The sequence below is a fragment of the Rasamsonia byssochlamydoides genome (assembly GCF_041956645.1).
Source record: "Rasamsonia byssochlamydoides strain NRRL 3658 unplaced genomic scaffold VTN77scaffold_23, whole genome shotgun sequence".
NCBI lineage: Eukaryota > Fungi > Ascomycota > Eurotiomycetes > Eurotiales > Trichocomaceae > Rasamsonia > Rasamsonia byssochlamydoides.
In genome coordinates, this window is record NW_027192406.1 from 308,844 (window position 1) to 334,404 (window position 25,561).

The following is a 25,561-nucleotide window of genomic DNA, read 5'->3' on the forward strand; positions in this document are numbered from 1 at the left end:
TGTTGGAGATCACCTCTATCGATTCAGTTAATTAACAGATTATCATTCTTTTAATTAGAGGAGATTTGATCGGAAAACAATAGGTAGTATTTTATCTCTCGAGGTAGGTGCATGAAAAAGTAAAAATCTTCAGTACCTGAGGTAGTAGCTGCTACAGAATCTGGAAGTAATATTTTTTTTTAAAAAAAAATGCATTAGGGTATCATTATCTTCAATTTCATATAGCTATACTGTACAGTATATATCATATGCACCACATTTCAAAACTGGGCTGCCCACAACTGGTTAGCTCGACTCCTCCGCAGCGAACGGGAAGGGCTCGGTGGATTGACTAATCCTTGCAGGTCGTCCTTCTCCTGCCCACCGAACAGTGACGGACCCCAGACCTTGATCAAGTCGCCCACCACTCGTGAAGCATCATAAGGGTTTTCCCGCCGCAACAGCCGGTTCCAACGTCGATTCGAGTATCGAGGACGGCCGAAAAGCACCGCCAAGCGTTGTCGACATGCCCGACGAACCAGGGCCGGCGAGATCGAGACGCCTCGTTGTTGCAGTTCGCGGAGGAGCACCAGTCCCCGGACCCAAGGCACCAGGTCTTGACCCTCTGCGCCTGGGATCTCATACCTCTTCTGCTTCTTGGTGGCGGGTCGCAGTTTAAATCCCCATGCGACGAGGGCCATCTGCATCTGAGGGTTGAAGACACGGCGCAGCATGCTTCTGTGCTCTGCCAGATCGGCGCCCTCCATAGCTTTTCCGGGGTTCGAGCGAGCTATCAGCGGGTTTTCACTTCCCGCATAATGCTTCGCAAGCCACAAGCACAGGTTCCGGATTTCATCCCAACGGCAGAAAGTGGCCATCCCCAGCCGCTTCAACGCTTCGAGCCACAATTCTGGTTTGACCTTTCCTCCAAACTCGGCGACTTGTTGAAGAACTCGAATCAGGAAAGCCTCCTCATTAACAGGTTGATGACGGCGCTTCGGGTGGGGAGCTTTCCCTGGAACCCGTGGCGTGAGTACATGCTCAATCATGAAATCAATGCTCCTGTTCGAGAGCATCTTTCCATTCCGATGAATCTCATCCACGGTCGCCAAGGCAGCCCTCCATTCTTCGGCCGCAATGTGCTTGCGAAAGTGGACGTTAAGCAAGTCGGGTCCATCTTCGGAGATGTCGCCAAGAATAGTCAGTGTGAGGTTGTACTGCCGCCAATCTCGAGCCATGTAGTATGAAACCAAAAGAGATTCCTGCAAATCTGCATCTTCAAGCACATCTGGGTGCTGGTCACTGTGAAGCAGATCCTGGAGCATGATGTCTCTATTCTCCGCTGCCAGTCTTTCAACCAGTCTCGAGAAAGCCGAGTCGCGTATAGCAATGCCGCCCTTGCGAAGCGTCGCAATTTTCTCCAAGATGTCTTTTGACCCGTTTGCCCTCAATGCCATCTCCCTGAGGGAAAGCGGTCCAATGGCCGGAACCCCGAACATTTGTAGACCACTGATGATCATGTCCAAGGTGAGAGCCTTTGTAGCAAAGAGTCGCGCTCCAAACTCGTCTTTGAAAGGCTTCTCCTGCATCCAACCACTTTCGCCCTTCTCCTCTTCAGTTGCGGTTTCTCCTGACTCAGGCTGAGGCTGGTCTCTAGAATCTGTATCTTGGCTATCCGGAGGCGCGAGTTTCCTTCGCAGGTCTATCAGATTTTTTCTGATCCTTTTAATATCTTCCTTGAATTTCTTGCTAGACGGGAGCTGAGCGTGTTGCGCATACTCCAGCAACGGCCTCATATCTTCAAAACTGGGAGGTAGGTCCTGACGCTTGACGAGGAACTCGTGCATCAAGAGAGCGTCCACATGTCGGCCCCTGTTTATTAGAGCCGGAATAACGACATTGTATATTCTGTGACCTTCAGTTGCTCGACACATATCCTTGAAGGCCTGCAAACCTGGACGTGAGCTGTCAACTCGCTCGTTTCCACAGGCTAGGAACGAACCGGCGCAATGCCGAGGCTCACAGGACAATGCCTGATCAAAAACACGCACGATGTCATTTGGATGAGACAGATGGGGTTTTTGAAGTCTGCGGTGCCAACGGACGGCCTGCATTGGCAGACCGCGGTCCAGATATCCACCGACAACTGCTTCATGGAATCGAGGCCACCGCCTTCCAGTCCTTCTCCAGAGCTCCCATGCATAGTCCGTTAGGTCATCTAAGACCTGCTCCCTTGTCAATCCCACTTCGACGAAGCTCTGCCAGAAGAAATCCGCCTGCTCCCCTTCAACAGGCAGGTCCACGCCATCCACTCTTTGTGTCAGGCCTTCCCAGATATCCAACGTGCCCTTCTCCCCATAATGGCGCTGTCGGTATCGAAGAAGCTCTTCCCATAGTGCGAAATCATTCCGCCGACTCGGATCATCTACTAACCGGGTTCCGATGTCGTTCAGATGGCCCACATCGGATTCGTATTCAAGTCTGTCAGGGTCCAGCACCCAATGCTCCTCGTGATTTTGCTCTTGTTGAGATAAATATGGCTGATTTGATATGAAAGAAATAGAATTTTGTTTTCCTGTAGGTGTGATATCGTAAACATGGAGTTTGGACGCAACTTCGTGATCAGGCCGGGTTTGTTGAACAGTCGAGTCGACTCCAGAATCGGAAAGGGCGATATCTTCGCGAAAAGCCGCTCTCCTGTGCTCCCGACGTATCTGGCACTGGATGCATCGGCGACTGACATCCAATTGCTCAATGCCCAAGGGGCTGGAGACAAGATCGCCTAAGAAGTAGACAGCTGACGGCCTCTTCAAGAGCCGCAGCAGAGCCGGGCGCATCAGACGTAGCGAGCGGCGAATGGGAATGGTTGCGGAGGGGATCAAACATTCTTATAATAGTGCATCGAGCATAAATGATAAATCAAACAATCAATCTCACCAGATGCGACGAGGTCTTGCAGGCTGCCTGTCAATGTCAAGAACCAGAACCATTCTCATGTTGGCTATTCCCCAACAGGTTAGCTTGAGCAGCAGCAGTTTGCATTGTTTACAGTTTAATAATCACGTGACTGTTAATGCCCGCCGCCTAATACGGTGACCTGACAGCGGGCCGAGAGATTCCCGACAAGGTGAAGTCGAACCTCATCCGACACAGCATCACGAGCACCAGCATCGCTCTTCCTGCCATTGTCCCCCACTACATCTCCGAACCTCCAGATTTTCCTTCCCAAAGCTTGCAAAGATGGTTTCCCGCACGATTCCTCGGCTCGCTGGGTGAGTAGATCTCGTCGTTGCTCCCAGATCGGTGTCACACAGTCCGGTTGTGGTGGATTTCTTTTCCGTCGACCGGATGAAGTCATCGCGAGGATTTTCACGCTCGATAGACTGTCAATGCTGATCAATTGCTTTCTTCACCATAGTTTCGTCTTCCGTGAGAACCGCGTGCCGTACTACCAGCGTCTCTTCCAGCAGCACGATGGCAAGCGCCAATGGTGGAAGGTCAGCTAGGTTGCTTTTTAGGTGCTTGACAACAGGGTGTTTCTGACATTTATTCTCTTCTCGAATCTGCAGACTGAACGAAGCGGTGCCATCCTTTACCCCTACTACGTCTCATTCTATGGCACCACCCTCGGTAAGTGGACCATCTGGAGGACAGTTCTTGTCGAGACTTGCTGACAGCGTTGCTTTACAGTCACCACCTACGCCCTGATTCGTCTGGTTCTGGTTAGTTTTGGCGCTTTTACTTGGATCTTCAATTACATGATAGAACTGGCATGTCGAACTAGGTACTGACAACTTGAATAGGGCAAGAAGACGTTCTTCGGTGATGAGTAGACGATTTCAAATTGGAATCGAACAGCTCCGTCAAAGTCAGTCACTCGGTGATGTACTATTATTGACAGACATGGAACTGGGAACGTGATTTTGGCGGTGTATATAAGATAGAGGAGTCAATCAAGAAGAACTTGGTTCACACATTTGCGCTTTTACCCTTGCCTTCAACTTGTTTAACGGGATCATCTAAAAGTGTTGCACGACTAGTCTACCGTCATGACTGTTGGTTTTCTAACGTTCCAGCTCTGTTGTTTTTTGACTTTTTTTTTCTTGGCTTGCAGAAACCTCCAACTCTACACCCCACTACTTCCGACATATTATCTCCCCATGGGTGATCGTGAACCACCCATCCTTCGACTTCGCCCATTCCTGCCACGCCTCAGCTATTCTTTCCAGGTCTTCCTTAGAGCAATGCCCACCCTTGACGACGGCATTCTCCACATAACTCGGCGCGAGAACCCTCTCCGACCAGATATTACTCCACCACTCTCTCTCCGCCGGCTCGCTGAAGCACCAGGTACCCGCAGAGCAGGTGATACCCGTGCGCGCAAACCCAGCGGCCTGAGCCCAGGCATGCAGATACGACCCCGGGTCGGGGTTCCCGCCCATGCCCCTGGCAACCTTCTGGTAGATGTCGTGCCAGGCACTCAGGCCCTCGAGGCGCGGGTACCAGAGCATACTAGCCGTCTCGCGACAGGCCACGATACCACCAGGCTTAACGACGCGGCGCATCTGCCGCAGCGCGCGCACAGGGTCCGGCACATGCTGCAGCACCTGATGGGCATGCACCACATCGAAACTATCATCCGCATACGCATCGAGATAGAGCACATCGCCCACGGTGAACGTCACATTCGTGATCTTCTTTTCCTCCGCTAGGGCACGCGCAGGGGCGAGGGGTTTGTCCGCGTAGTCGATCCCGATCACGTACCCGTCCGGCACGTGCCGGGCGAGATCGACGGTGATGGTGCCGGGCCCGCAGCCGACGTCGAGGATGGTCATGTCCGGCTTGAGATGGGGCAGGAGGTAGGCCGCGGAATTGGCGGCCGTGCGCCATTGATGCGTGCGGATCGTGGCGGGGTTGTGGTCTGAGGCGTAGACTGAGGAGGGTTTTTCTTGTTGGGTTGACATGTTTGTTTAATTAAGTAGGTGTCTCCTCCCCCTGTCCTGCCTTTTTGTATTAGAGGCAGTATGTAAAATTTGACTTGTGTCGTTGGTTGGGTTTGACGAAAGACGTTGCGCATGCAGTATGACTTGACTTACTATATAGGTAGCTAAGCAAATGACCTAAGTGAGTGAGTGAGTGAGTGGTAGGTGTGCTTGAAAAAAAAACAATTGAATGACCTAGAATTCAGTCAATGGAAGAAAGTTAGAGAGTACTTCTTGAGCTGCAGCTCTATATATAAAGTATCGTGGTCAATGTAAATACCTGTAAACCATAATTATCAAGCTCCACCTTATCGTCGGAACTCCGAAACGGTGACGACAACCACCCACAATAAGAACCCCGGAATTCCGATCATCTAGATTAAGTTGGGAGTTGGGACTTGAGTGCCAAGAGCCGAGCCCACGTACACAGGTAGTGTTAGAATAATACTCCTTCGGGATCATTGCGCCTATAGAGCGGACGATGTATACAGTACATGTGTCTTTGTTCTCAGACCCCAGGAGACAGGCAAAGAGATGGTTGATATACATCACTCGTTTATATTATACTCATTGACTTCATTTTCTTCTATCTTCCCCCTTTTAAATCTTGCCTTTGGAAATATTATCAATACAAGCTCGAAGCTGAAGCTGAAGCTGAAGGAATTAAAAGTAAGGAGTAGAAGAGTACACACAACGCAAAGTCGGGAATCATGCCCGCCGGGTGTTCTTCTTGAGCAACCGTCTCTGCTCCTTCTCCTTTTCGCGCTCCAGGTACTTGCGCTGCTCTTCGGCACTCATGTTACGCAGCATCCGCTCCCGCTCTTCCTTCTTGAGTTTCTCCGCGGCGAGCTTGCGCTCCTCGGCCTTCTCTTCCTCTTCCGCTTTGCGAATGCGCCGAATCTCATCCTCACGAGTGTTGCGCAGCTTGCGCATCACCTCCGGTCGGAAATGTGCTGTAGACACCAGCACGTCGGGGAGACGGAGAAACACGCTGAACAGAGGCATAGTTGACGCATAGCCGGAAGAGGAAGACGGGAGACGAAGAGAAATTTGAACGCGCTTTCTGGGGGTCGTCTCTTCGATTCTGGGTAAGTCGTCAGCATACGACGCATGCCAAGACACAGATCATATCACACATACTTCATTGGCTTGTCCACAGGCTGGTCCGTAATAATCAGGTACTCAAACGCATCACCAGCCTGTTCGATGGCCTTGGCAAGATCCTGAGTGAGCAGATGCTCAGTGATTTCCGCACTCTCACTCATGACCGTCACCCAGCTCGGAAGCTTGGAGTTGTCTTTGGTAAAGGTTAGGGAGGCGTCGTAGCGTTCCTGTCGGAACTTGCGCATCTGGTTCTTGTGTACCACGGCCCAAATGAAGCCGTCGTAGGTCGAATTGGGAACTTTGATAGAGCTAGTATCCCCTGCAGGAACCGGAACAAGATCCTTTTCCCTGCCATCAAAAGCGTATGCCGTCGCCTCAAACCTCTCAACCGGTTGCGGCCAGCTGTCGAAGAAGAGACTGAGGACGTGGTCCATCAGGAAAATGATGGGATTGTAGCGCTTGAGCAGCTTAATCGAGACATCCAGGAAGGCAACGTTCTGCCGGCCGGTCGCGTAGGACTGGAAATCCTGTGCAGTCTTCTCCTTCAACAGGGTCTCTGGGTCGATCAGCTCAGCCGACACTGAGTCAGTGGTCGTCGCCTTGCGAATGCCACTAAACCCGACCACCGCAAATTCGCTCTGGAGGACCGGGGCATGAGCCTGTGCCCACGCCTTGGCCTTGCTCCTGTTCTTGCGCGTGCCCCAGAAGTGAAACGCAAAGATCAGGACAAGGAAGGGCAGGATAAAGGCCTCTTGCAAGAAATCCCGGGGAGTAGTCCGCTCCCACACCCGGTACCATTTCGTGTATGGTACGCCAGAGACTGCTGGTGTCGACACAGCCGGCGACGGAGCGGACCCTGCGACCGACAGAGGGGATCGCGATGGATCGGGAGCACCAGCGAAATCGGCAAAGTCTGCCATGTTAAGAAAGGAAATATCATGTTAGTTCAGCATTCAAACGCTTCCAATCGAAGCAATTGGTCGTTCACAAGGACATGCAAAAAAACCAAGACTCACCATCATCTGGCTTCGCTGGAGCTGGGGATGGGGACGCCCCGCCAAACACGTTCTTGAACACTCCTGCCATCGCGATCGGAAAGTCTTTTACCACCTGAGTCCTCCTTCAACCCACGATCGGGGGATATCGCAACGTGGCGCTGGGGTGGAGGAGGGAAGACGAAAGTGTTGAGGTCGCGGCGGCGAGGCCGAGCTTGACTAGTCCGATTATCGATAAGTACCTTCATTTCGATTCCGCACTAGACGCGACTCAACTCTGGCGGCCGGAAACCCTACGATACATACCAAAGTTCAAGTATTAGAAAATGACAATTGAACTCGCTCAGAAAGTAACTTGTATGTACAAAAGAAAACCAACGAGAGACGAGTCTATCTCACACGGAGAGGGGTCGTTAAAAGCACGATAAAGTACGCCCAATCGCTCAACAAATACCAGAGAGTCTCCCAGTCAGATCAACAAAAACTGGCAACAGAATTCCCAAGACCGATGGTATCTCAAAAAAATAGAAATAGAAACCATACCGCTATCCACCCAGATACCAATAAAACAGAAAACCCATACCGCTCACAAGTCAACAAGGAGGATTGAAAAAAAAAGTAAAAGCGCTCCCAAACCCATAACGTCGTAACGGTCGTAAAATTCTGCAACCAGGCATAGTCTGACCAGAAGACGAACTGGTTTTTCCGAAAGACAGAGACAAATACCACAAATGAAAGAAATGGATTTTTTTTCCCCCGCAGGCAACAGCTCACTGGCCATACGCTGGAGGAGGCATCTCCTCTCGGCTGTGGCCTTCCCAGAAGTTGCCGTACTGGTTGGAGCCTGAGGATTTCTCCTCTTGTATTCGACGCGCAATTTCCCCGGCCATCTTCATAATCCACGCCTGCTCCACGATGCCACTGTTTGGGGGCATGTCCATATATGGTAGTGCACAGGTGGGAAGAGGTCGCGTTGGAGCTGAGGACGCGATGTCGCGCTTCTCCGAAGGATGTGACGATTGTGCGTGCTGGAGGACAGAGCTGAGGGGCGTCGCTTCAGGGTCCAAACCTTGGGCGGAAGCACGCTGATGCTCAGACGCGTCTGTAACTGGCGCAGATGATGATGCCTCTGCGGACTCCGAGATGAAGTCAACAGGGATCACCCGGCAAGGCAGAGTTCGGCCTGGTTGCATGGGAAGACTGCCGCTCAGACTTCGTCGCTCATGGATGGTGGGTAGCCGTCCAGTCCTCTGAGGAGATAGAGGAGGAGTCACAGGGTCGTCGTTCTTCTCATCTGAAATGTTTGGTGGGGAGGAGAAAACGGTGGGAGCGCTCGTAGTAGTTTCCGTGTAAGCGCTCTCTCCACTCATGCTCTCCATATCGTCGGTGGTCTTCGGACGGCGTAAGTCGACCACGCGCTTCTTTCGTTTCCTGGCATGCGCCTTCGAATGACGCCCGGAACCCAAGCTCAATCCAGACCCACTGAAGCTATGAACTGATCCAGATCCCCGACTTTGCATGGAGATGGTGCTTGCATTATCAACGAATGAATGAAGTGAGCCCACATGCGAATGAGTCCGGGACAGCGATGGACTCAGCGACGATGTCAAAGCTGCAGGACTTTCTCCTTGCTCTGACGGACCGGTCCATGCCCTGTACACAACTTCCTGGATGGAAGGTGTGAACAACGACAAGGTGCGTTGTGAGTCCGTCAACGCCGCCAGGCGCAATAAATTCTTTTGCGAAAACAAAGAGTGGATTTCGACGCCGGAGTCCAACGACAATGATGCTATTTCGGAAGGATTCAGGGCATTTCCCAAGGAGTCCACCGGGTCCTGAGGCGGACTGGCCAATGGGTCCTGGCCGGGACCTTCTGACGAAGCTTTGTCCACTCGGCTGGCCTCCTCTTCTGCTGCGCGATCGCGATACTCCGGCACCAACAGCCGCAAGGACAGACGGTGGATGATGGCCGGCAGTTCATCCATAAACAAGATTCGCAACTGGCCTTCAATTTCCTTTTGTAGGTAATCACGCACGAAAGGTATCGAGTCGAACGTCGATGAAACCTTGAGTGATTCGAGAGGATCATTTCTGAAAACAACTGTGATCCCTTTCTGTTTCGAAAAGACGAGGATTATAAAACCCGACAGTCGAAAATCGGAGAGGGTAATCTGAAGGGGAATGGTTAAGCCAGCCCTGTGGGAAAGCTTCGTTAGTCATGCGCGTTCCTGAAGAAGCTCGGCATCCACACTCACGCAGCAGCAAGAGGCTTTGGCGACGCAAAGGCTGGTCTCGTCATCAGGTACGTATTGAGCGGATTGGCCTGAACCCGCGTCCTGAGAGTCAAGAATGCATCGCCGGCGTAGGACATCTTGAAGATGCCGCGAAAGCGGTCTTCGGCCAGGTCGCCAATCTCGAGGATCTCCAGTTCGGGTGGAATGGAGCCCAGGTTCAGTTCAGTGACGATGATGTCGTCGACGATGATCGGCGGCTTTGGCGATTTATTGAGGGCGGCTGTTAAGAGGTCCTGGGCGCGGGTGTAAAACCCTGCGTCCGCCATCAGCGGCGACCAGTTGAAGTTGAAAGCCATCGTAACGCATGGAGTTCACGTGGAGGGGACGTCGAGACAAGTCCCTCGAGACACTTTTCACGTTTGAAAAGCAGCGCTAGGCGCACTTGGAGACGAGCGCTGGAAGCGAAGGCCGAAATCGAGGGCGAGATGAGGGCCTCAATTTGTCGTGGGATGGATCGCGTGCGGAGAGCGATTCCTACTCTTTCCTATCGTTCCCGTGACGAGCTGCAGAACTAGGAGGGGGCGACTCCATCCACCTCCAATGCACTCAGGCAGCCGACAACAGACAGAAAACAAGCATCACCCGATGGATCGGGCGATGTAGGGCTGATATTCAAGGAAGCGATTAGAAAAGACGGAACAGGAACGCCGACTATTTGAGGGAAAGGCATCCGAACCGGAATACAAGGAAAGGGGGAAAAAATTGCACGGGCGGGAAGAGCAGGAACCTAGCCCACTACGTCACTTCCGTCTCGCTATTTTTATTTACCTATCACACACATTGCCCATGTTATACTCCAAAAGCCTCGATTCGAATCATGATCATTCATGAACCGATCAAAACAGCTCCTCCGTACAAAGTGCGCGGATCATTTCTGATTCTCTTCCAGCTCTTAAATTGGAAACCCTTAATCCCATCCAATCTAAACTTCTCGCAACTTACATAAACTTACATAATGGCTCAATTGGGCATCCATGTTTTGCCGAGTCATCACGTGAAGAATGCAATTCATATGTCAATGTGCTGGCATTATCGCAAACGGACAATTCAACACTTGAAATCCTCTGTAGTTACAGAGACCTGGCCCCTGTGAAGTGAGAATGAAGCGACCTGAACAACAATATGGTGCGGAGCACTGCGTGCATACTCGTTGTAACTTGTATCAACCTAACGCAAGCCAAGAAGCCTGAGGCCATCGTTTCAGGCCACCGGACAAACTTGGCAACTGTATAAACTCCTATTATAAGGCGCCCCGGTGATAAGGAACAATTTCCCGATGCTAGTAGCATCATGCTACTACTCCGCACTACTGACGTGGACCATATTCCTACGTGCCTATTTACGCATAATAATAATAATGCACTGCACGACTGCAGGGATCATCCCTCTTCGATTTCAGGGTTGGGCTTTGGTAGACTTCCTATTCACCATACAAAGTTTCAAACGCGATGCCAAGCTCACCGAACGGCACTGGAACCATTTTTATGTCCTCGTTTCAAGCTAGCTAACTACTCTGTAGTCTATCATGCTGCCACACATAACAATTATAAGTGGGGCGAGATTTTCAAGTCGAGACTAAACAGTTGAAACGAGACAGCGTAAGACCATAGTCCGACATTCATCCTGATCGACACGGGATAACTACTCCATACTCCGCAATCGACTGAGAGCGATGACTCAGGAGAAAAGCGGGGAATTATGCACTTGGCGGGGATTCAGGCGTATCTCAGTTCTGCAGGACGAGTACGAGTACTGTAGGGTGGAAGGCCTCCGATCATCTGCATCGCACTGGCCAGAATAGATTTCTATCGAGTCCAGAAGCTCTGAACGCAACTGTGTATCACTGCATCAGAAGTCTAGACCAGGTTGTCTTTCCAATCTCCTGTGCCCAGTGCATGCCTAAGTCAACAAGGCACCAAGGGAAGTGCGAGACTCTGATTGGTCCCATCGCCGCAACATTAATCCGTTCCGAAGGGAATCCCTCGCCGCAGCAACAACATCCGCTAAACCCGTTACGGAAAGAAATCAATAACCGTCCCTACAAGCGCAGATGCTCCTTTCAAGGCGCACGATCAGCTCACAGAGCCGGATCTCAGGCAGGATTCCTGGGAATATAGCGATACCGTGTGCATGGGAGCTTGACTGGTTTTTTGAAAGGTTTCTTCTGCCTTAATTGCATGATTTCAGACCTCGACTTCGCCGTGCAATCTGGCTTCGCACATATTCCCTCGTGCGCATAGCCCCTCCAATATGTTCTCCCCTTTAGTCCCAGCAGCGTCAAATAACGGCACTCTTCCACTTCGAAAACCGAAAAGTCGGACTGTTGCGCAGAAGAAAGTCTACGGGAAGAAGAGAGTGAATGCGCCTCGAGCGGTTCTGGACGATGGAAGTCCTTTCAAAGTCAAGAGTGACGACGCCAAGCCCCACGCCAAAACGAGCAAACCAAATACAGTGAATGATGCAGTGGCAGAGGTAGAGGCAAAGCTCGCGGCGATCAAGATCGACGAATCCAAGCCCGACAGAGATGAAGGGGGGAAGCAAGAAGCTCCAACAGCAACTCCAACAACAACTCCAACAACAACTCCAACAACAACTCCAACAACAACTCCAACAACAACTCCAGCCAAAGAACATCGTCGGATATCGGTCAAGATGGCAAATAGATTACCGAAACGGGAGACGACAGAATTGAAGACTCCAGTCAAGACTCAGCAGGACGCGGAAGCTGATGTCAAGACGAGCGTTGAGACAACAGACAACACTCCAACAGAGCGCACCTCGTCAAGAAGAGATCCCAAGAAAAGGTTGCCAAGGAGGAATAAACCGGCTACTCGATTGTCTTCAGGCTGTATTCAAGATGAAAAGATCAATTCGTACGTTCGCCAGATCCTCGATGAGGCCGTGTCACCAATTGCATCGCAAGGGGTGCAGAAGTTCAGTTCCTGGGCAGCCCGCTCAGAGAGTGCGTTTGATGTGGTGAAGATTGCGGAGGGATCGTATGGAGAGGTGTACAAGCTCCGGCTTCGGGAGGACGTGTGCAAGCGCGAGATGTCAAAATCCAGGCTCGCGAAATTGCGTGCCTATGGAGAAGGAGTCTTCAAGATCGTGCCGCTGCGGGCGCAGAACGGACCTGGGTCGAAGAAATTCACTCGCGTGGATGAAATCGCGGCGGAAGTGAAGTTGCTGAAACTGATGGACCCAATCCCTGGGTTTGCGCGGTTCAGAGAAGTACATGTTGTCCAAGGGCGCTTTCCAGAATCTTTCCAGAAAGCGTGGATGACATACAAACAGACCCAGAATGACTGCTACAACCCGAACCCAGCCAACAAGAGAGCTTATCCAGACAACCAGCTCTGGGCCATCCTGGAAATGGACGATGCGGGAGTCGAGCTCGAGAAGTTCGGCTGGTCCTCCATCTTCCAAGTGTATGACATCTTCTGGGGAGTGGCGATGGCCTTGGCAAGGGCAGAGGAATACGCACTTTTTGAGGTAGGAGCTTGAATTAGTTTCCTGAGAAACATACAATACTAATCGTGCGACAGCATCGAGATCTTCACATGGGAAATATATGTTTGAGGTCGACCAGACCGGATGGCCGTATGGATCCACCCACTACAATCGACATAAAGCATCTGGAGAAGTCCAGCGGGTTTGGTATCAGCTCTCTTGAGACCACAATTATCGACTATTCGCTGTCGCGCGCGGAATTACGACTGAGTGACGATCCTGAAGCAAAGGTCGAGGTGGCATCATCCGATCTTGATAGCAAGCAAATCTTTGACGCGATTGGTCGAGATGAGGATGAGATTCTGCTGCGAAACACATACAGATAGTACGTTGTCTCAATTTTCTCAACGCGTTGGGAGCAAAGCTGACTGAAAAATCTAGCATGCGTAGCCAAGTATATACCGGCAATCCGTTAGACCCAGAAAAACCACCCTCCATCCCAGGAATCTGGGCCGAATACACCCCCAAGACGAACCTCATATGGCTACTATTCCTCCTTAAGAACCTACTGAAACATATGAAGACGCCAGAACCCAGCGGCAGCACTCGCCAGCAACCCTTGCGACAGCCCCTCACACCATGTCCAAGCAAGGGAAACAAACAGCCAGCTTCCTCGTCGTTACGGTCCGATACAAAGACCCCAAAGAAAGAAGCAATCGCTTCCCATCCCGAGGTGGACGACGACCAAGCCAAAGCAACCATCGCCTCATTCCAGCAAAAACTCTCCGACCGCCTTCACAAAGTCCTGGAGCTTCTCGACCTGGAGCACGGTCGGGACGACATGTGCTGCGCAGCGGATCTGGTGGCCTACGCGATTGATCAGCGGTGGCTGGACGAGAGGGATTTCTTCTTGTCGTGACAGAACCAGAACCAGCCTTTAATTCTTGTTGCTTGCATTTGGTGTAGATGTTTTGTATATTTCTTGCGTGGTGTTATGTTATGTTATGGGGATATAGATTTATTTCCGTCTTGCTGTGGTTGTATTTCATCGCATCGCATGTATTGCATTGTATCATGTGGCATATCAGGGAATGGCGTGGTATAAATATAGACTTGCTTCCTTGATTCTTAAACTGGAACAGAATACATAATCTAATCAGAGATACTAATTTACCTATCGTACTCGAGAGAGAGATCCTTCTTCTCTCAAGGCCCTTGATTTACGGAGTCGAATGCATTACGAAATCTCCGCAAACAGAAAGAAAGGTTAGAACCTTGGAGAAAAGTAGGTATTCTTTAATTAATTGATTAGCTGTATTATATATATATTAGACCAGGTAGTTAGTATATGACTCCCGAAATGCTACGCTATGTTATGCTATGCGATGGAAATAAATGACTTGCTCAAAACGAAACGAAAAAAAAATGTACACGACAATAATACGCTATGCTATCCTATGCTGATCACGTTAGTAGTTAGTTATGGCCGTCGACTTCGTATATTATATTATACCCGAAGAAAAGAAAAACAAAATCCAGAGATTATTTGCCGTGCTCTATGCGCTCGCCACGAAGAAACTGAGCAGACTCCCCGTCGTCAACCCAGCCACCAGCATCATGCTCATAAAACCCCCTGCAGCTTCCCTCTCGTCGACAGAGACATACCTCCCCGCGCCCATCATGCAGCTGCTACCCAGGAAGCCGTTCGTCAGGCCGAATCCCAGCTGCACGACGACCAGGTAGAAGAAGTCGCTGTTTTCGGGACCGGAAGCGCCCCTGCCGCGGATGTTGCAAAGAAGATACAGCGGGATGAATATCAACCGCAGGACGGAGAGCGCGAATAGCGCGCGCGGATACCGAGTTACTTCCGCGAGCGGCGGGATCAGCACGGATAGGCGGCCGAGCAGGTCGCCTGTGTTCCAGAACAGGAATGCCAGGGGTATGAAAATGGCTGGTTCGAAGAGCCGCGAGCGACTGGACGGGTCTTGTACGGACTCGATCTCCGCCGTGAAAACGGGGAAGACCATAGTCACGGTGAAGCAGAGGTAGATGGCGAGAGCCAGCCACTGCAACTTCTTGAACAGTCTCCACAGTCCAAAGGACTTGTTCTGAGGAGGCTTGGTAGGATCGTCCGAAGGGGTAGCAGTAGTAGTAGGAGGGGTCTCTTCCTGGGCGACCCTATTATCCTCATCGTGCAACGCCTTGGTCAACGTGCGGGACGACCGCTTCGCAAGGTAGAGGAAAGAAGCCAAGGCCAAAGCGGATACAACAGCTGCGGTGAAAAAATAGGCAAAAGCCGATTTGGACGATTCCTGCTGTTCCGGACTACCTTTCTCTTCTCTCTCCGGGACTGCGAGGACGGAGAGTATCTGCACGATGCACGGTAGGACGCCGGCAACCCCCTGGCCGGCCATGATCGCCTGGATATATTCCGGTCTTCCGAAACCCGAGACGTACGCAAAGACGCCATTCTGATTCATGCCCGTCGCCAGACTGGCGCCGAAAACCATGGTCATCACGAAGAGGAAGTACATCCCAACGGGGAGGTTCTTAAACGCCACGGTTGACAACGCCAGAAGTGTAAACACGACGATGAGGAGGACGAGAGACGCCGCGATTCGTTTCGGATAGGAGGCATTCTTCTGCAGCTTTGCGAGGACCAACACACAGCCGAGGTTCGTCACCGTCGAGACAGAGAGGATGGATGGCTGGTAGTGTTTCACGGCCCATTCGCTCGGGTGGAAACGACGGTGGAAGTATGGTGCTGCAGCGAGGAACATATTCCTGAATAGCAAGATATTAGTTCTGATAAAACGAACAGAGCAGCGAGTATCTGTCTGTCAACCGTTCCAATGTGGTTGAGTTATCTGATCTGCATGTCCACCGACTGGAGGCCAGTGAGGTTCGAACATACCACGCCCACAACATCGCTACACCCAGTAGTAGAAAGACCGAGTATGCAATCCATGAAAATGGAGTTATCCGCCGCTGCTCGCCATCCGCAGCCGTGCGCTCGCCAGCGTTCACCTCGTCATTTTCGAGCGGCTCGTAGGCCGCACGAGGGGCGACTAGCCTCCAGATGCGGTCCATTGTCTCGTCTCACTCTCTCGTTCTTGCCTTGCGGCAAGTCAGGAGGAAATAGCTTGGAGTGATGGCGAAAGCTCTTTCAGAACATCACTGTCGGTTGAATAGAGAGAGCAAGAAACAGGTCGACTGGTTCTAGACGTATTAAGACGGAGTTCTTCTCCGCAGGCAGTCACATGCAGGATAAATAATGCCAAGACCAGACCGCCCGCCTGCCTATCACCGCCGTGCTGTTTATTAATGTTATAGTTCAACACAATCAAAACACGCTTTGATTAGGTGCCTAGTAGATGCCGAGCAAGGAGTTTAGCTTAGATGAAAATAAGATACAAGAGTAGAAACTTCGCTATTCTATCCATAAAATTCACCACCCATAGCCAGCCCTCTATGTGATATCTAGATAACAGTCCAAGGACGATCATACAATACAAGAAAAGAGCTGTATAAGTCACACAAGTCACAAAATCATGCAGAGGGTCGATTCCATTCCCGGATGCATGCTGCGCCCAGGAAATGATAGTACCCTGCTGGTTCATGTTTAAACAAAACTGAAGCAGGTTAGCCTTCGGCTGTCAGATGACTTAGCTCGAGGTTTCCAGCTTCACATACCAAGATAGGAAGATAATTACAGAATATTCAAATGTCCAGAGTTGTCATAGGGTATTGTTGGAAATGTGGAAAGGTAATAGCAGGAGAGGAAACGGTGAACGGAGGAGTTGAGAGGTGAGTGACAACTGACGTCGGAAAAGCAGGTTGAAGCTGCTGAAACAATAATAGATGAATATAGTCCGGACAACCACGAAGTAAGTGGATGCAGATCCGTTGGCTCTTCGTTTTTCACATGGCCAGGATCTCAGCCCTGCTCAGCCCTGTTTAAGGGCTTTTGATTCGCTCTGATTCTTCACTTCCTCATACTCTTCTGCATCTTCGCGCTCTTCGCGCTCTTCCCGTTCCAGCTGCTCCAGCTGCTCTTCATAAGTAGGACCTTTCTGCGTGCCAAGCGGCTGTTGCGGCATCTCACCACCACTCATCTGCCATTCCATCAACTTCGTAAACGCTCCGTCAGGCCGGGAACTAAGTTCCTGGTAGGTACCATGCTCGGCAACTCGTCCATCCGTACCCAGAACGATGATGGTGTCGGAGCGCTTTATGGTGGAAAGTCGGTGAGCAATGCTGATGGTTGTGTTGTTGCCACGGAGCAAGGCGGCCAGGGCGCTGTTCACCAGAGTCTCGGACTCGGCATCGAGGGCAGAGGTTGCTTCGTCGAGGATCAGAATATCGGGGTCCTTGATCAGAGCTCTGGCAATGGCGATGCGCTGTTTCTGTCCACCAGACAACTGTGCGCCACGGGGCCCAACATGAGTGTCCAGGCCGTCCGGCTTGAAATTGATGTTAGTGGAATTGTCCCATAAAGATTCAAGAATCTAGAACTTACGAAGTCACTGATAAATTGGCAGTTCGCCTTCCGCGCTGCCGCGACGATCTCGGCTCGGGTCGCTTCCGGCTTGCCGTACGCGATATTCTCCGCGATCGTACCCGAGAAGAGGACAGGCTCCTGGGAAACGATCCCGATCTTCCGTCGTAACGACTTGGCATTCATTTGACTGATGTCCTTGCCATCGATCAGGATGCGCCCCTCATTGGGGTTGTAGAATCGCAGAAGGAGAGACGCGATCGTCGACTTTCCTCCTCCAGAAGGACCCACGATAGCCACATTGGAGCCCTGGGGGATCTCAAAATTCAAATCCTTGAAAATCGTCACAGCAGGTCGAGTTGGGTAGCTGAAGGTGACGTTCTCGAACCGGATTGGACCGCGCGCAGAGGTGACCTTTTCACCTTTGGTGGGAGAAATTGTTGGTTCCCTGTCCTGCAGTTCAAACAAGCGACTGGCTGCACCAACGCCTTTCATCAACTCCGAGTAGAAATTGGACAGGCCAAATAAGCTAGAGCCAGCATATGCGGTATACATGAGGAAAGACGTCAGTTCCCCGACCGTGATGGCGCCCGACTGTACTAAGCCTCCTCCCACATAGAGGAGACTCAGAATAGTCATATTGCCCATGAGACCTGTCTAGAAGGGCGTTAGGGCGCCTCCACGTTTAGGTACATCTAGATATTGCTCCGCGTCACTTACCGAACTGAAGAAAGTCGCGCTAATAATTGATTCTTTTTTGCCCAAATCAAAGATCTTCCGGACTTGATCGTTGTAGCGGTGGACCTCCTGAACCTCAGCAGCAAAGGACTGGCTAGTTTTCACATTCCCAAGACGTTCCTCGGCAATTTTGGTCAAAGTGCCCAGGTTTTTCTGGATCTTGCGACTCAAGTTGCGGATTGCTCGACCGTAAAAGAATGCTGCCAGTCCGATGGGGGGAAGGAGGAGGGCAAGGACGCTAGAAAGCTTCAGGCTCACATACGCCATCGCTCCGAAGCCAGCCGCACCGCTCACCAACGCTCTCAGACCGTCCGAGAGATTCTGAGTGATGCTCTTTCCCACGATGAGTGTATCAGAGCTGAGTCGAGAGATCAAGTCACCCACGCGATTGGCATCGAAGAACTCCGCGTCCTGGACAAAGGTTCGCCGGAACAGCTTGGCACGCTGCCGCGCTACAACCCTCTCGCCCACAATACGGAGAATGATGATCCTTCCGTAGTTTGCGGCAGCTCCGAGGACAAGCACGCCGGCCAAAGCGCCGTAGAACATGGGAACACTCAGTCCAAACAATTCATTGGCTCCTTCCCCGTTGCCCTTGATCGCGACGTCCATGATCTTTCCAATAGAGAAGGGGATAGACATGGTGATACCGGAGGAGATCAGGAGACAGACGAACGCAGCCGCGAGCCATTTCGCTTCAGGACGAGCAATTTTCAGCAGCCTCACTATCTCCTGCAGGCCAGGCTTTTTCCCGCTACCCTTGGTGTCGCGACCCAATTTGGCCCTCAGATTTATCTGCGCTGCTTGGGCGGCTTTCTCTGACAGCTCGAACCCTTGTTGCGAATCCTCATCTTGGTCTCGGCCGACAGTTTTCGAGTCGCCCTGCTTCACGGCTTCGGTCGTCTGTGGTTTCGCATCATGTACCCTCCGGGTCGCTGACAACAATCGGACTTGCTCTGTGACAGCGGAATGCGGGGAGGAGCGATATGGCGTCGGAAAGCAGTTTCGTAAGGTCGAACGGAAATGAGGTAGATCCGAGGTCAGCTTCGGGGCGACCTTATGGGTGGTGAGGTGGCGCTGCCCGTAGGCTCTCGAGTAGAGGCTGAGAACCTCTCCTCCTGGCTGACTGAGGGATCTAGGACCAGCCCTTGGGGTCCAGACAGCCAGCAGCTTGGAGCTGCGCATGGCGGACAGTGGTAGGCAAGACTCCGGGGGCCTTTTTCACAGCGATGGCGCGGGAACTGACGGTGCCATATCACGCAACGCAAGATCAATTGTCCAGCTCGCAATTCCCATGATACCGGGTATCACCCACGAGTCCATGAGAAGGAAGCAGTTGCGCGAAAAGGGCGCAGCCGCAACACTGTCTTCTTCGGTGTACGGAGTACAATTTCCAGCTGGGCCTCCGGACTTGCCCGACCAATGCGGACGGAGAACTCGGGCAGCAACAAGAGAATTTGCCGCCGCTCACCGCCTGCGCGATGAAGTCCGTGGAAGCCCATCGAGGATCTCGAGGGTTCTAGCTGCTTGCCCACGCCTGGAAAGGGGCGAGTATAGAAAGAATTCCATCCCTCCCGTAGTTGCTCTGCCTTCAGTTCAAGGAGCTCCCAGTATCTTCAGCTCAGCTCAGCCCAGCTCAGCCCATCCATCTCTCTATAAACACGGGCTTCTCTACCCCACCCACCCCTCCTTAGCTTCTCTTCTGTGTACGGCCAGGCAGCGTTGCCCACCACGCCGCCAACATGGTGATCAACTACAGCAAGTGGGATGCCCTGGAGCTCTCCGATGACTCGGACATCGAGGTGCACCCCAATGTCGACAAACGGTCTTTTATCCGCGCGAAGCAGAACCAGATCCATCAGCAGCGCTGGCAGCGCCGCCACGAGATCCAGACGCTGAAGTACGAGCGCATCATCAACGATGGCCTTCTGGAGCGCATTGACAGACTGCTGGAGGCGCTCCGCCAGCATGAAGACTCCAACCGGGATCCGGACGAGCTTGTTTTCCAGGCTCTGATCGAGTCGGCCGGTGACCCCAGCAAGGACCAGCCGCCACCTCCCCCCGAGGGTGTCCACACGCACGAGAAAGAGCAACCCAAGTACTCGCAGATGATGAGCTCGCTGGTGGACCAAGTGAAGAAGGAGATCGAAGAGCAGAAGCCTGAAAACCGATTCCAGGCATACATCACGGGGGTGCAGGGACACAAGGACAAAGTGCTGGGCCTGCAGCAAGAACTGCTGGAGAAATTGGCGCAACTCGAGAAGGAGGAAAAGAGCAAGATCACCAGCGACGACATCCACACTGGATTCGATAGCTCCTTCATAACCAAGTCGAAGGACAAGGGAAAGGCACCGGCGAAGGGCAAGACGGAGACGGTTGAGCTTCTGAACCCCAATTTCAACAAGAATGATTCCGGTGCGGACGCTGATGCCGAGGACGATGAGGATATCAAGCCCAGCGAGTTGGCGAAAGAGTTCGCCAAGATCAAGTTGGGAGACTACAGGGCGTGTCTCCAATTCATCTCAGAGCATCCAGAAATCGTCGCGGAGCGCGAGACGGATGGTCTCCTCGTTGAAGCATTCAACAGTCAGATGGAAGGAAAGTCGGAATATGCCCGTCAGTGTGTGCACCAAGGTCTGCTGCTACAATATTGCCGTTCCCTGGGCCGGGATGGAATCAACCTCTTCTTTAAGCGGTACGTACTTCAAGCCCTTTGATCGACGTAGACATCAATCAAGCTAACTGCTATCACAGGATTACGACAAAGGACCACCAGGCTGCAACTCTCTTCAGGAACGACGTCAACGAGACGTATAACAAGATCAAGACTCGCGCCGCCGAACTGTCCAAGAACAACAGCCCGGGCAACGACCCTGCCGGCGTGGAGCAGATCCAGCTGCACGCCGTCGACCCCAACACCAAGATCCACATCCAGATCCCTCCCGCCGACAGCACCATACCAGAAGAGATTGAAGCGCGCAAGATCTACGACTCATTCCCTCCGAATCTGCGCAAGGCTCTGGAGTCCGAATCCCTCGACGAAGTGAACAAGGTCCTCGGCAAGATGCCCGTCGCCGAAGCCGAAGAGATCGTCGAGAAACTGAGCCAGGGCGGCATGCTCAGTCTCGAAGAAGGCATCGTGGACGCCACCACGGAAGAAGGCCGGAAGAAGCTCGAGGAGATTGAGGCGGAGGGCAAGAAAGAGAAGGAGCAGAGGGAGAAGGAGCAGGAAGAAGTTGTTGAAGTGGAGGAAGAGATTGGCGAGCCGGCTGATTGAAGTTGATCAACAAATTCTGGGTTTATTTCCAACATCATGTCAAAGCTACCATGTCAAACCATGTCAGAGCCATTTTTTCCCCTGTTTGCAAAGCAAAAAGTATGAAATGCCTCCTTCAGAAGATGTAGGATAGGAGTTATCCTGTTGACTTTCGCATCATCATCATCACATATTCACATACCTATCTCCTCACCTCCAATTCACTGACATAGTCAATCAAAACTAACCTAAGCCTTACAGATCTTCTCATCTCAACTCTCTTCTCTCTCTCTCTTCATCCACAGATGTAGTTCTGTAACTACGTCCACTGCAGTAATTATCTTTTCTATGTATTCTATAATTGAAAAATCTCTAGTCCTGATGACAAATGAAATGAATTTTCCTGGATTACCGACCTACTACTTATGGACCAGATAAAAGAAAAGGACAAAACACAGCATGAAAAGAAGAGTTGCAATACAGATAATCGGGAAAAAGAAAAAAGAAAGAAAGAAAGAAAGAAAGAAAGAAAGAAAGAAACTATAACACAATTTGAGATAATGGTGATGAATCGATAAGGAGATGTCAAGTCTAAGGCCTCGTAATCCCCAATCCACCACCACCCCCACCCTTGACGAGTTTCATGAACTCAGAGTAATGTACGTCACCTCTAATGAAACAGTGACAGTAAAGGTTAAGTTAGAGCAATAGGAAATTTTTCCAGCATGGGTTAAAGTTGTTAAAAGGTCATTAATTGTGGTTGCTCCACCAAGGAGTCAGGACCATCCTGCAAATGCCTGTTTGCATAACATACTCATCCCTGCAACCAAGTCCATGTCATATGTATTGCCAGGTCGAACTTCAGGGTTCCAACGACCACCGGTAAAGTCTGGGTTGGGTATTGGTTCGCTTCAATTCGTCATTCTCAACGCCCCCGATCGAAAATCTAGATACCGGAAGCACCCGGTGCGTTTGGATCCTTTCTGAGATCAAGCAACAATTCGCGGAAGCGCTCCTTGCCAGAGCCACTCGCACCTCCCCTTGCGCCTTTTCCAGAGATATCCACCAGCTTGGCAATACGTTCCCAGCTAGTGCCGCCGACGGCAGTGTCTTCACGGTTAGCAAGGAACTGCTCGGCCTCGGCACGGGTCTGCGCGCGAGCCTTGTCTGCCCGGTTGCCGTAGGAGACGTAGAAATCGTCGATGTCTTCCTGAGCCTTCTTTATCGTGGCAGCTTTCTTCGCGGCGGAGGCCTCTTCACGACGGGCAATGTCTGCATCCCTCCTCGCCCGCCATTCCCTGTATGTAACCAGTCAGTTCGGAACATTTGCAGATGAAACATTACCGGGCTCGTATCAGAATCGGGATAAGAATATCTGCCACTTACCGGATTACCTCAGGCTCTTCCTCAGGTTCTGTGTAGTTCGTGTAGCCCGTAGGAGGAAAGGGGGCACCTGTTCCGGTGATAGTTCCTGATGGTCCGACTTGCTGTTCGAAAGGCCATTGTTAGCCTGCTGCCCTGACTTTAAAAACCATAGCAATGAAATGCGCACCTCATTTTGGGTATCGATTGCTGGAAAAGACGACTCGAATCCGGAAATCTCCTCAGAAGTAGCGGTTGTCTGCACATTGTCTCCACCTCCCAGTAGGTCGTCGTTCGCAACCTCCGCTACCGCAGACGTGGCAGCATGGTCGTTAGGGGTAGCAAATTGATCCGCGTCATCTCCAAGAAGCGCACGTTCACGAGCCAGGAAGTCCTCGGTATCTCCAGCGCCGTTGGTCTCCACGACTTCGGTCTGACCTGGAAGGCCGGTTAGAACTTAGGACACATGTTAGTCGCGGTCGGGGAACCAACCAGCAGAGAATTCTTCGAGGGAAGGGAATCGATCTGCCATTTTGACGGCGATCTATCCGTATGCAACGAATGAGAGAATCTGAGATAGATGACGGTGCAAGAGAAAGTGTAAAGAAATTCAAGAGACCAGAGAGATGAGGCGTCTGGTTGATAGTATGACCAGCGAGACGGTGCTGGGCGGCGGACAGTTACAGATTCTGCCGCCTCGGGCGGTGAGCAGCAGTCGCGGAGCTTGCTTGGAAGGATGCTGGGTGAAGTTTCAATCAACAGAACAACAGTACGCGTGGGGAATATCAGAAACTTTTTACTGGCACAGGAAGTGTTCTGGTCGCTGGTCAGGCTATTGTCTTTTTTTCACTTTTCTATTCACTGTTTCTTGCAGAGCTTGGTTGCCTTGCTTGTCATCTCTCCGGATTAGGCTTGGATGCTTTCTCGCGCTCCCACGTAATCCGCGTTGAGGCTGTGACCTTAACAAGCTTGCTTTGGTCAATCTCTCACACGTTGTATCTCTTTTGATAATCGAGTCTAATTAATTCTTCTGCCTTGGATGAACCATGGCCTACACCGATGATGCCGTCAGGGCAAAGCTATCCGCCCTGAATGAGACGCAGGAAGGAATTGTTACCGTCGCGCAATGGGTCATGTTTCACAGGTAAAAAAATGAAGCTATCCTCTACTCAGGCTGGCCAGACGCTGACTCTGATACCTGTATTACAGACGCCATGCGGAACGAACTGCGCAGCTTTGGCTGCAAAAATTACGAGAGTCGCCAGCGAACAAGAAGCTCAATCTGATATACCTGGCAAACGGTATGGCCCCGTTCGGATACGGGAGGTTTTCACAGACTGATAGGATATGCAGAGGTCGCGCAGCAGTCTAAAGCGAGGCGCAAGGATGATTTTTTGATTGCATTCTCTCCGGTATGGAAGCTTCAATGAATGCATTGATTGAGCTTGGCTGACTCTGGAACAGATTATCGCCGAAGCCATGGCCATCGCGTACAAAGGGGCCTCGAATGAGATCCAACAGAAGCTCCGACGTGTGGTAGAAGTTTGGAGACAGCGTTCCATCTTTGAGCAGCCCATTCAGGAAGCTGTTGAAGCTCGGGTTGAGGGTAGGTTTGCGAGGTTCAGTTCTGTTCCAGCATGGCAGCTGACAGCGCAATAGAACTGGACAGATCCCGTTCTTCCGGTAAAAAGCCACTGCTCGGAGGTTCCCTCTTCTCGAGCTCTTCTGGATCTGTACCGCCAGAGCTCCAACCTCTCGTACCGCTTCAGGTCGCTGTTTCGAAGGCCGCAGTATCTTCCACCGCCTCGGTTACCGCCGCGAATACGGAATACGACAAAATGCACGATCCTAACACACCAGTTCCGACCCCGCCGGTGCACGCAGCGCGCCTGAGCCAGCTCCTGAAATCATTAGCAAATGCTGAAAGCTCGGTCTCTGAGATCATCAAATCGCGTCAAGCTCTCATCGATGGTCTTGAGAAGCTGCTCGACACCAACCGTACAGCACTTGCAAAAGAACAATCTCTAGTTTCTCAGCTTTCCGAGAGAAAAGCCGAGACAGAGACGAAGAAACGTGAAGTCGAGGACGCAATCATGCGAGGTCTTTCCGCAGAGAATTCCCCGGCTGTTCACAATGGAGAGTCAGACACATCCCGTCCGGAGATTGAAGGTCTGACGCCGCCTCCGGTGGAATCGCTGACTCCTGTTGGATCTCCACGCCAGTCGTTTTCAACCTTCACAGACGGCACCCAGGATCCATCGACGCAGTCGTTTTCATTGCCGTCTGCAGCAACGGCCGGTGGAGTCGTCCCTGGCACAGACCCTTCCAGCTTCACTTTGCCTCACAATCCACCGCGAGACGACAGTTCCGCCAACGGCGTGAGCTCGAAGAAACGCAAGGTCACGCATGGGGAGGAGGACTACGCGCAGTTTGCGGGCGGTGATCTAGATGCGGATGTGGCAGAACTATTGAAGCAGGAAAGCCAAAGCCAACCGTGATGAATTTCCTGTTGAGTCCATGGACTTTCAACGATCTACCTCTGGATAGGTATCTACTAGCTTTGACGTTGCACTTAACCTTGTTTCATATGGATTGTATCACCTTTTTTTTTTTCGTTGTTTTTGTTGTTTCTAGCTGGTTGGTCGGCATGCCATCTCATTCTTTTTTTCTTCTTCGGTACTGTACGTTATGACAGGCTAAGATAGTTTAACTTCTACGTTAGGTAACTTGGGACCGATCCTGATCACCATGTCGATGTCGATGTCAATGTCAATGTCAATGTTATGTTGTCTCATGTTAATGAATGGCTGGTTTATTCTCTCTCTATGTCTCTCTCCTACATCCAAGACATTGATTACTCAAGTAAACATGATGCTCCCTCCGACTACGCAATTAAAAAAAAAGGT

The 25,561-nt window shown here is 51.4% G+C and overlaps 11 protein-coding genes across 11 annotated transcripts; 4 read left to right on the forward strand and 7 right to left on the reverse strand.

Annotated features, from left to right (window-relative positions):
* Nucleotides 1-260: 260 nt before the first annotated feature.
* VTN77DRAFT_3389 (uncharacterized protein) lies at nucleotides 261-2,816 on the reverse strand (the record flags this gene model as incomplete). Its single annotated transcript, XM_069419331.1, has 1 exon — nucleotides 261-2,816. The coding sequence occupies one exon, from the start codon at nucleotides 2,814-2,816 to the stop codon at nucleotides 261-263; it is 2,556 nt and encodes an 851-aa protein (XP_069278658.1).
* Nucleotides 2,817-3,219: 403 nt separating this feature from the next.
* On the forward strand, nucleotides 3,220-3,812 carry VTN77DRAFT_3390 (uncharacterized protein; the record flags this gene model as incomplete). Its single annotated transcript, XM_069419333.1, has 5 exons — nucleotides 3,220-3,251; nucleotides 3,398-3,476; nucleotides 3,549-3,609; nucleotides 3,670-3,701; nucleotides 3,783-3,812. The coding sequence occupies 5 exons, from the start codon at nucleotides 3,220-3,222 to the stop codon at nucleotides 3,810-3,812; spliced, it is 234 nt and encodes a 77-aa protein (XP_069278659.1).
* A 303-nt stretch (nucleotides 3,813-4,115) lies between these two features.
* Nucleotides 4,116-4,943, reverse strand: VTN77DRAFT_3391 (uncharacterized protein; the record flags this gene model as incomplete). Its single annotated transcript, XM_069419334.1, has 1 exon — nucleotides 4,116-4,943. One exon carries the CDS (start codon nucleotides 4,941-4,943, stop codon nucleotides 4,116-4,118), a length of 828 nt encoding a protein of 275 aa, XP_069278660.1.
* A 726-nt stretch (nucleotides 4,944-5,669) lies between these two features.
* Nucleotides 5,670-7,151, reverse strand: VTN77DRAFT_3392 (uncharacterized protein; the record flags this gene model as incomplete). The annotated part of the gene is made up of 3 exons (XM_069419335.1): nucleotides 5,670-6,045; nucleotides 6,102-6,978; nucleotides 7,082-7,151. 3 exons carry the CDS (start codon nucleotides 7,149-7,151, stop codon nucleotides 5,670-5,672), a joined length of 1,323 nt encoding a protein of 440 aa, XP_069278661.1.
* Nucleotides 7,152-7,830: 679 nt separating this feature from the next.
* VTN77DRAFT_3393 (uncharacterized protein) lies at nucleotides 7,831-9,650 on the reverse strand (the record flags this gene model as incomplete). The annotated part of the gene is made up of 2 exons (XM_069419336.1): nucleotides 7,831-9,256; nucleotides 9,316-9,650. 2 exons carry the CDS (start codon nucleotides 9,648-9,650, stop codon nucleotides 7,831-7,833), a joined length of 1,761 nt encoding a protein of 586 aa, XP_069278662.1.
* Nucleotides 9,651-11,604: 1,954 nt separating this feature from the next.
* VTN77DRAFT_3394 (uncharacterized protein) lies at nucleotides 11,605-13,720 on the forward strand (the record flags this gene model as incomplete). The annotated part of the gene is made up of 3 exons (XM_069419337.1): nucleotides 11,605-12,843; nucleotides 12,897-13,186; nucleotides 13,243-13,720. The coding sequence occupies 3 exons, from the start codon at nucleotides 11,605-11,607 to the stop codon at nucleotides 13,718-13,720; spliced, it is 2,007 nt and encodes a 668-aa protein (XP_069278663.1).
* Nucleotides 13,721-14,357: 637 nt separating this feature from the next.
* Nucleotides 14,358-15,891, reverse strand: VTN77DRAFT_3395 (uncharacterized protein; the record flags this gene model as incomplete). The annotated part of the gene is made up of 2 exons (XM_069419338.1): nucleotides 14,358-15,585; nucleotides 15,716-15,891. The coding sequence occupies 2 exons, from the start codon at nucleotides 15,889-15,891 to the stop codon at nucleotides 14,358-14,360; spliced, it is 1,404 nt and encodes a 467-aa protein (XP_069278664.1).
* Nucleotides 15,892-16,748: 857 nt separating this feature from the next.
* Nucleotides 16,749-19,222, reverse strand: VTN77DRAFT_3396 (uncharacterized protein; the record flags this gene model as incomplete). Its single annotated transcript, XM_069419339.1, has 3 exons — nucleotides 16,749-17,264; nucleotides 17,321-17,956; nucleotides 18,020-19,222. 3 exons carry the CDS (start codon nucleotides 19,220-19,222, stop codon nucleotides 16,749-16,751), a joined length of 2,355 nt encoding a protein of 784 aa, XP_069278665.1.
* Nucleotides 19,223-19,779: 557 nt separating this feature from the next.
* VTN77DRAFT_3397 (uncharacterized protein) lies at nucleotides 19,780-21,314 on the forward strand (the record flags this gene model as incomplete). Its single annotated transcript, XM_069419340.1, has 2 exons — nucleotides 19,780-20,732; nucleotides 20,792-21,314. The coding sequence occupies 2 exons, from the start codon at nucleotides 19,780-19,782 to the stop codon at nucleotides 21,312-21,314; spliced, it is 1,476 nt and encodes a 491-aa protein (XP_069278666.1).
* A 925-nt stretch (nucleotides 21,315-22,239) lies between these two features.
* VTN77DRAFT_3398 (uncharacterized protein) lies at nucleotides 22,240-23,187 on the reverse strand (the record flags this gene model as incomplete). The annotated part of the gene is made up of 4 exons (XM_069419341.1): nucleotides 22,240-22,591; nucleotides 22,680-22,780; nucleotides 22,846-23,093; nucleotides 23,148-23,187. 4 exons carry the CDS (start codon nucleotides 23,185-23,187, stop codon nucleotides 22,240-22,242), a joined length of 741 nt encoding a protein of 246 aa, XP_069278667.1.
* A 514-nt stretch (nucleotides 23,188-23,701) lies between these two features.
* VTN77DRAFT_3399 (uncharacterized protein) lies at nucleotides 23,702-25,153 on the forward strand (the record flags this gene model as incomplete). The annotated part of the gene is made up of 5 exons (XM_069419342.1): nucleotides 23,702-23,799; nucleotides 23,865-23,956; nucleotides 24,009-24,067; nucleotides 24,120-24,261; nucleotides 24,315-25,153. The coding sequence occupies 5 exons, from the start codon at nucleotides 23,702-23,704 to the stop codon at nucleotides 25,151-25,153; spliced, it is 1,230 nt and encodes a 409-aa protein (XP_069278668.1).
* Nucleotides 25,154-25,561: the final 408 nt, after the last annotated feature.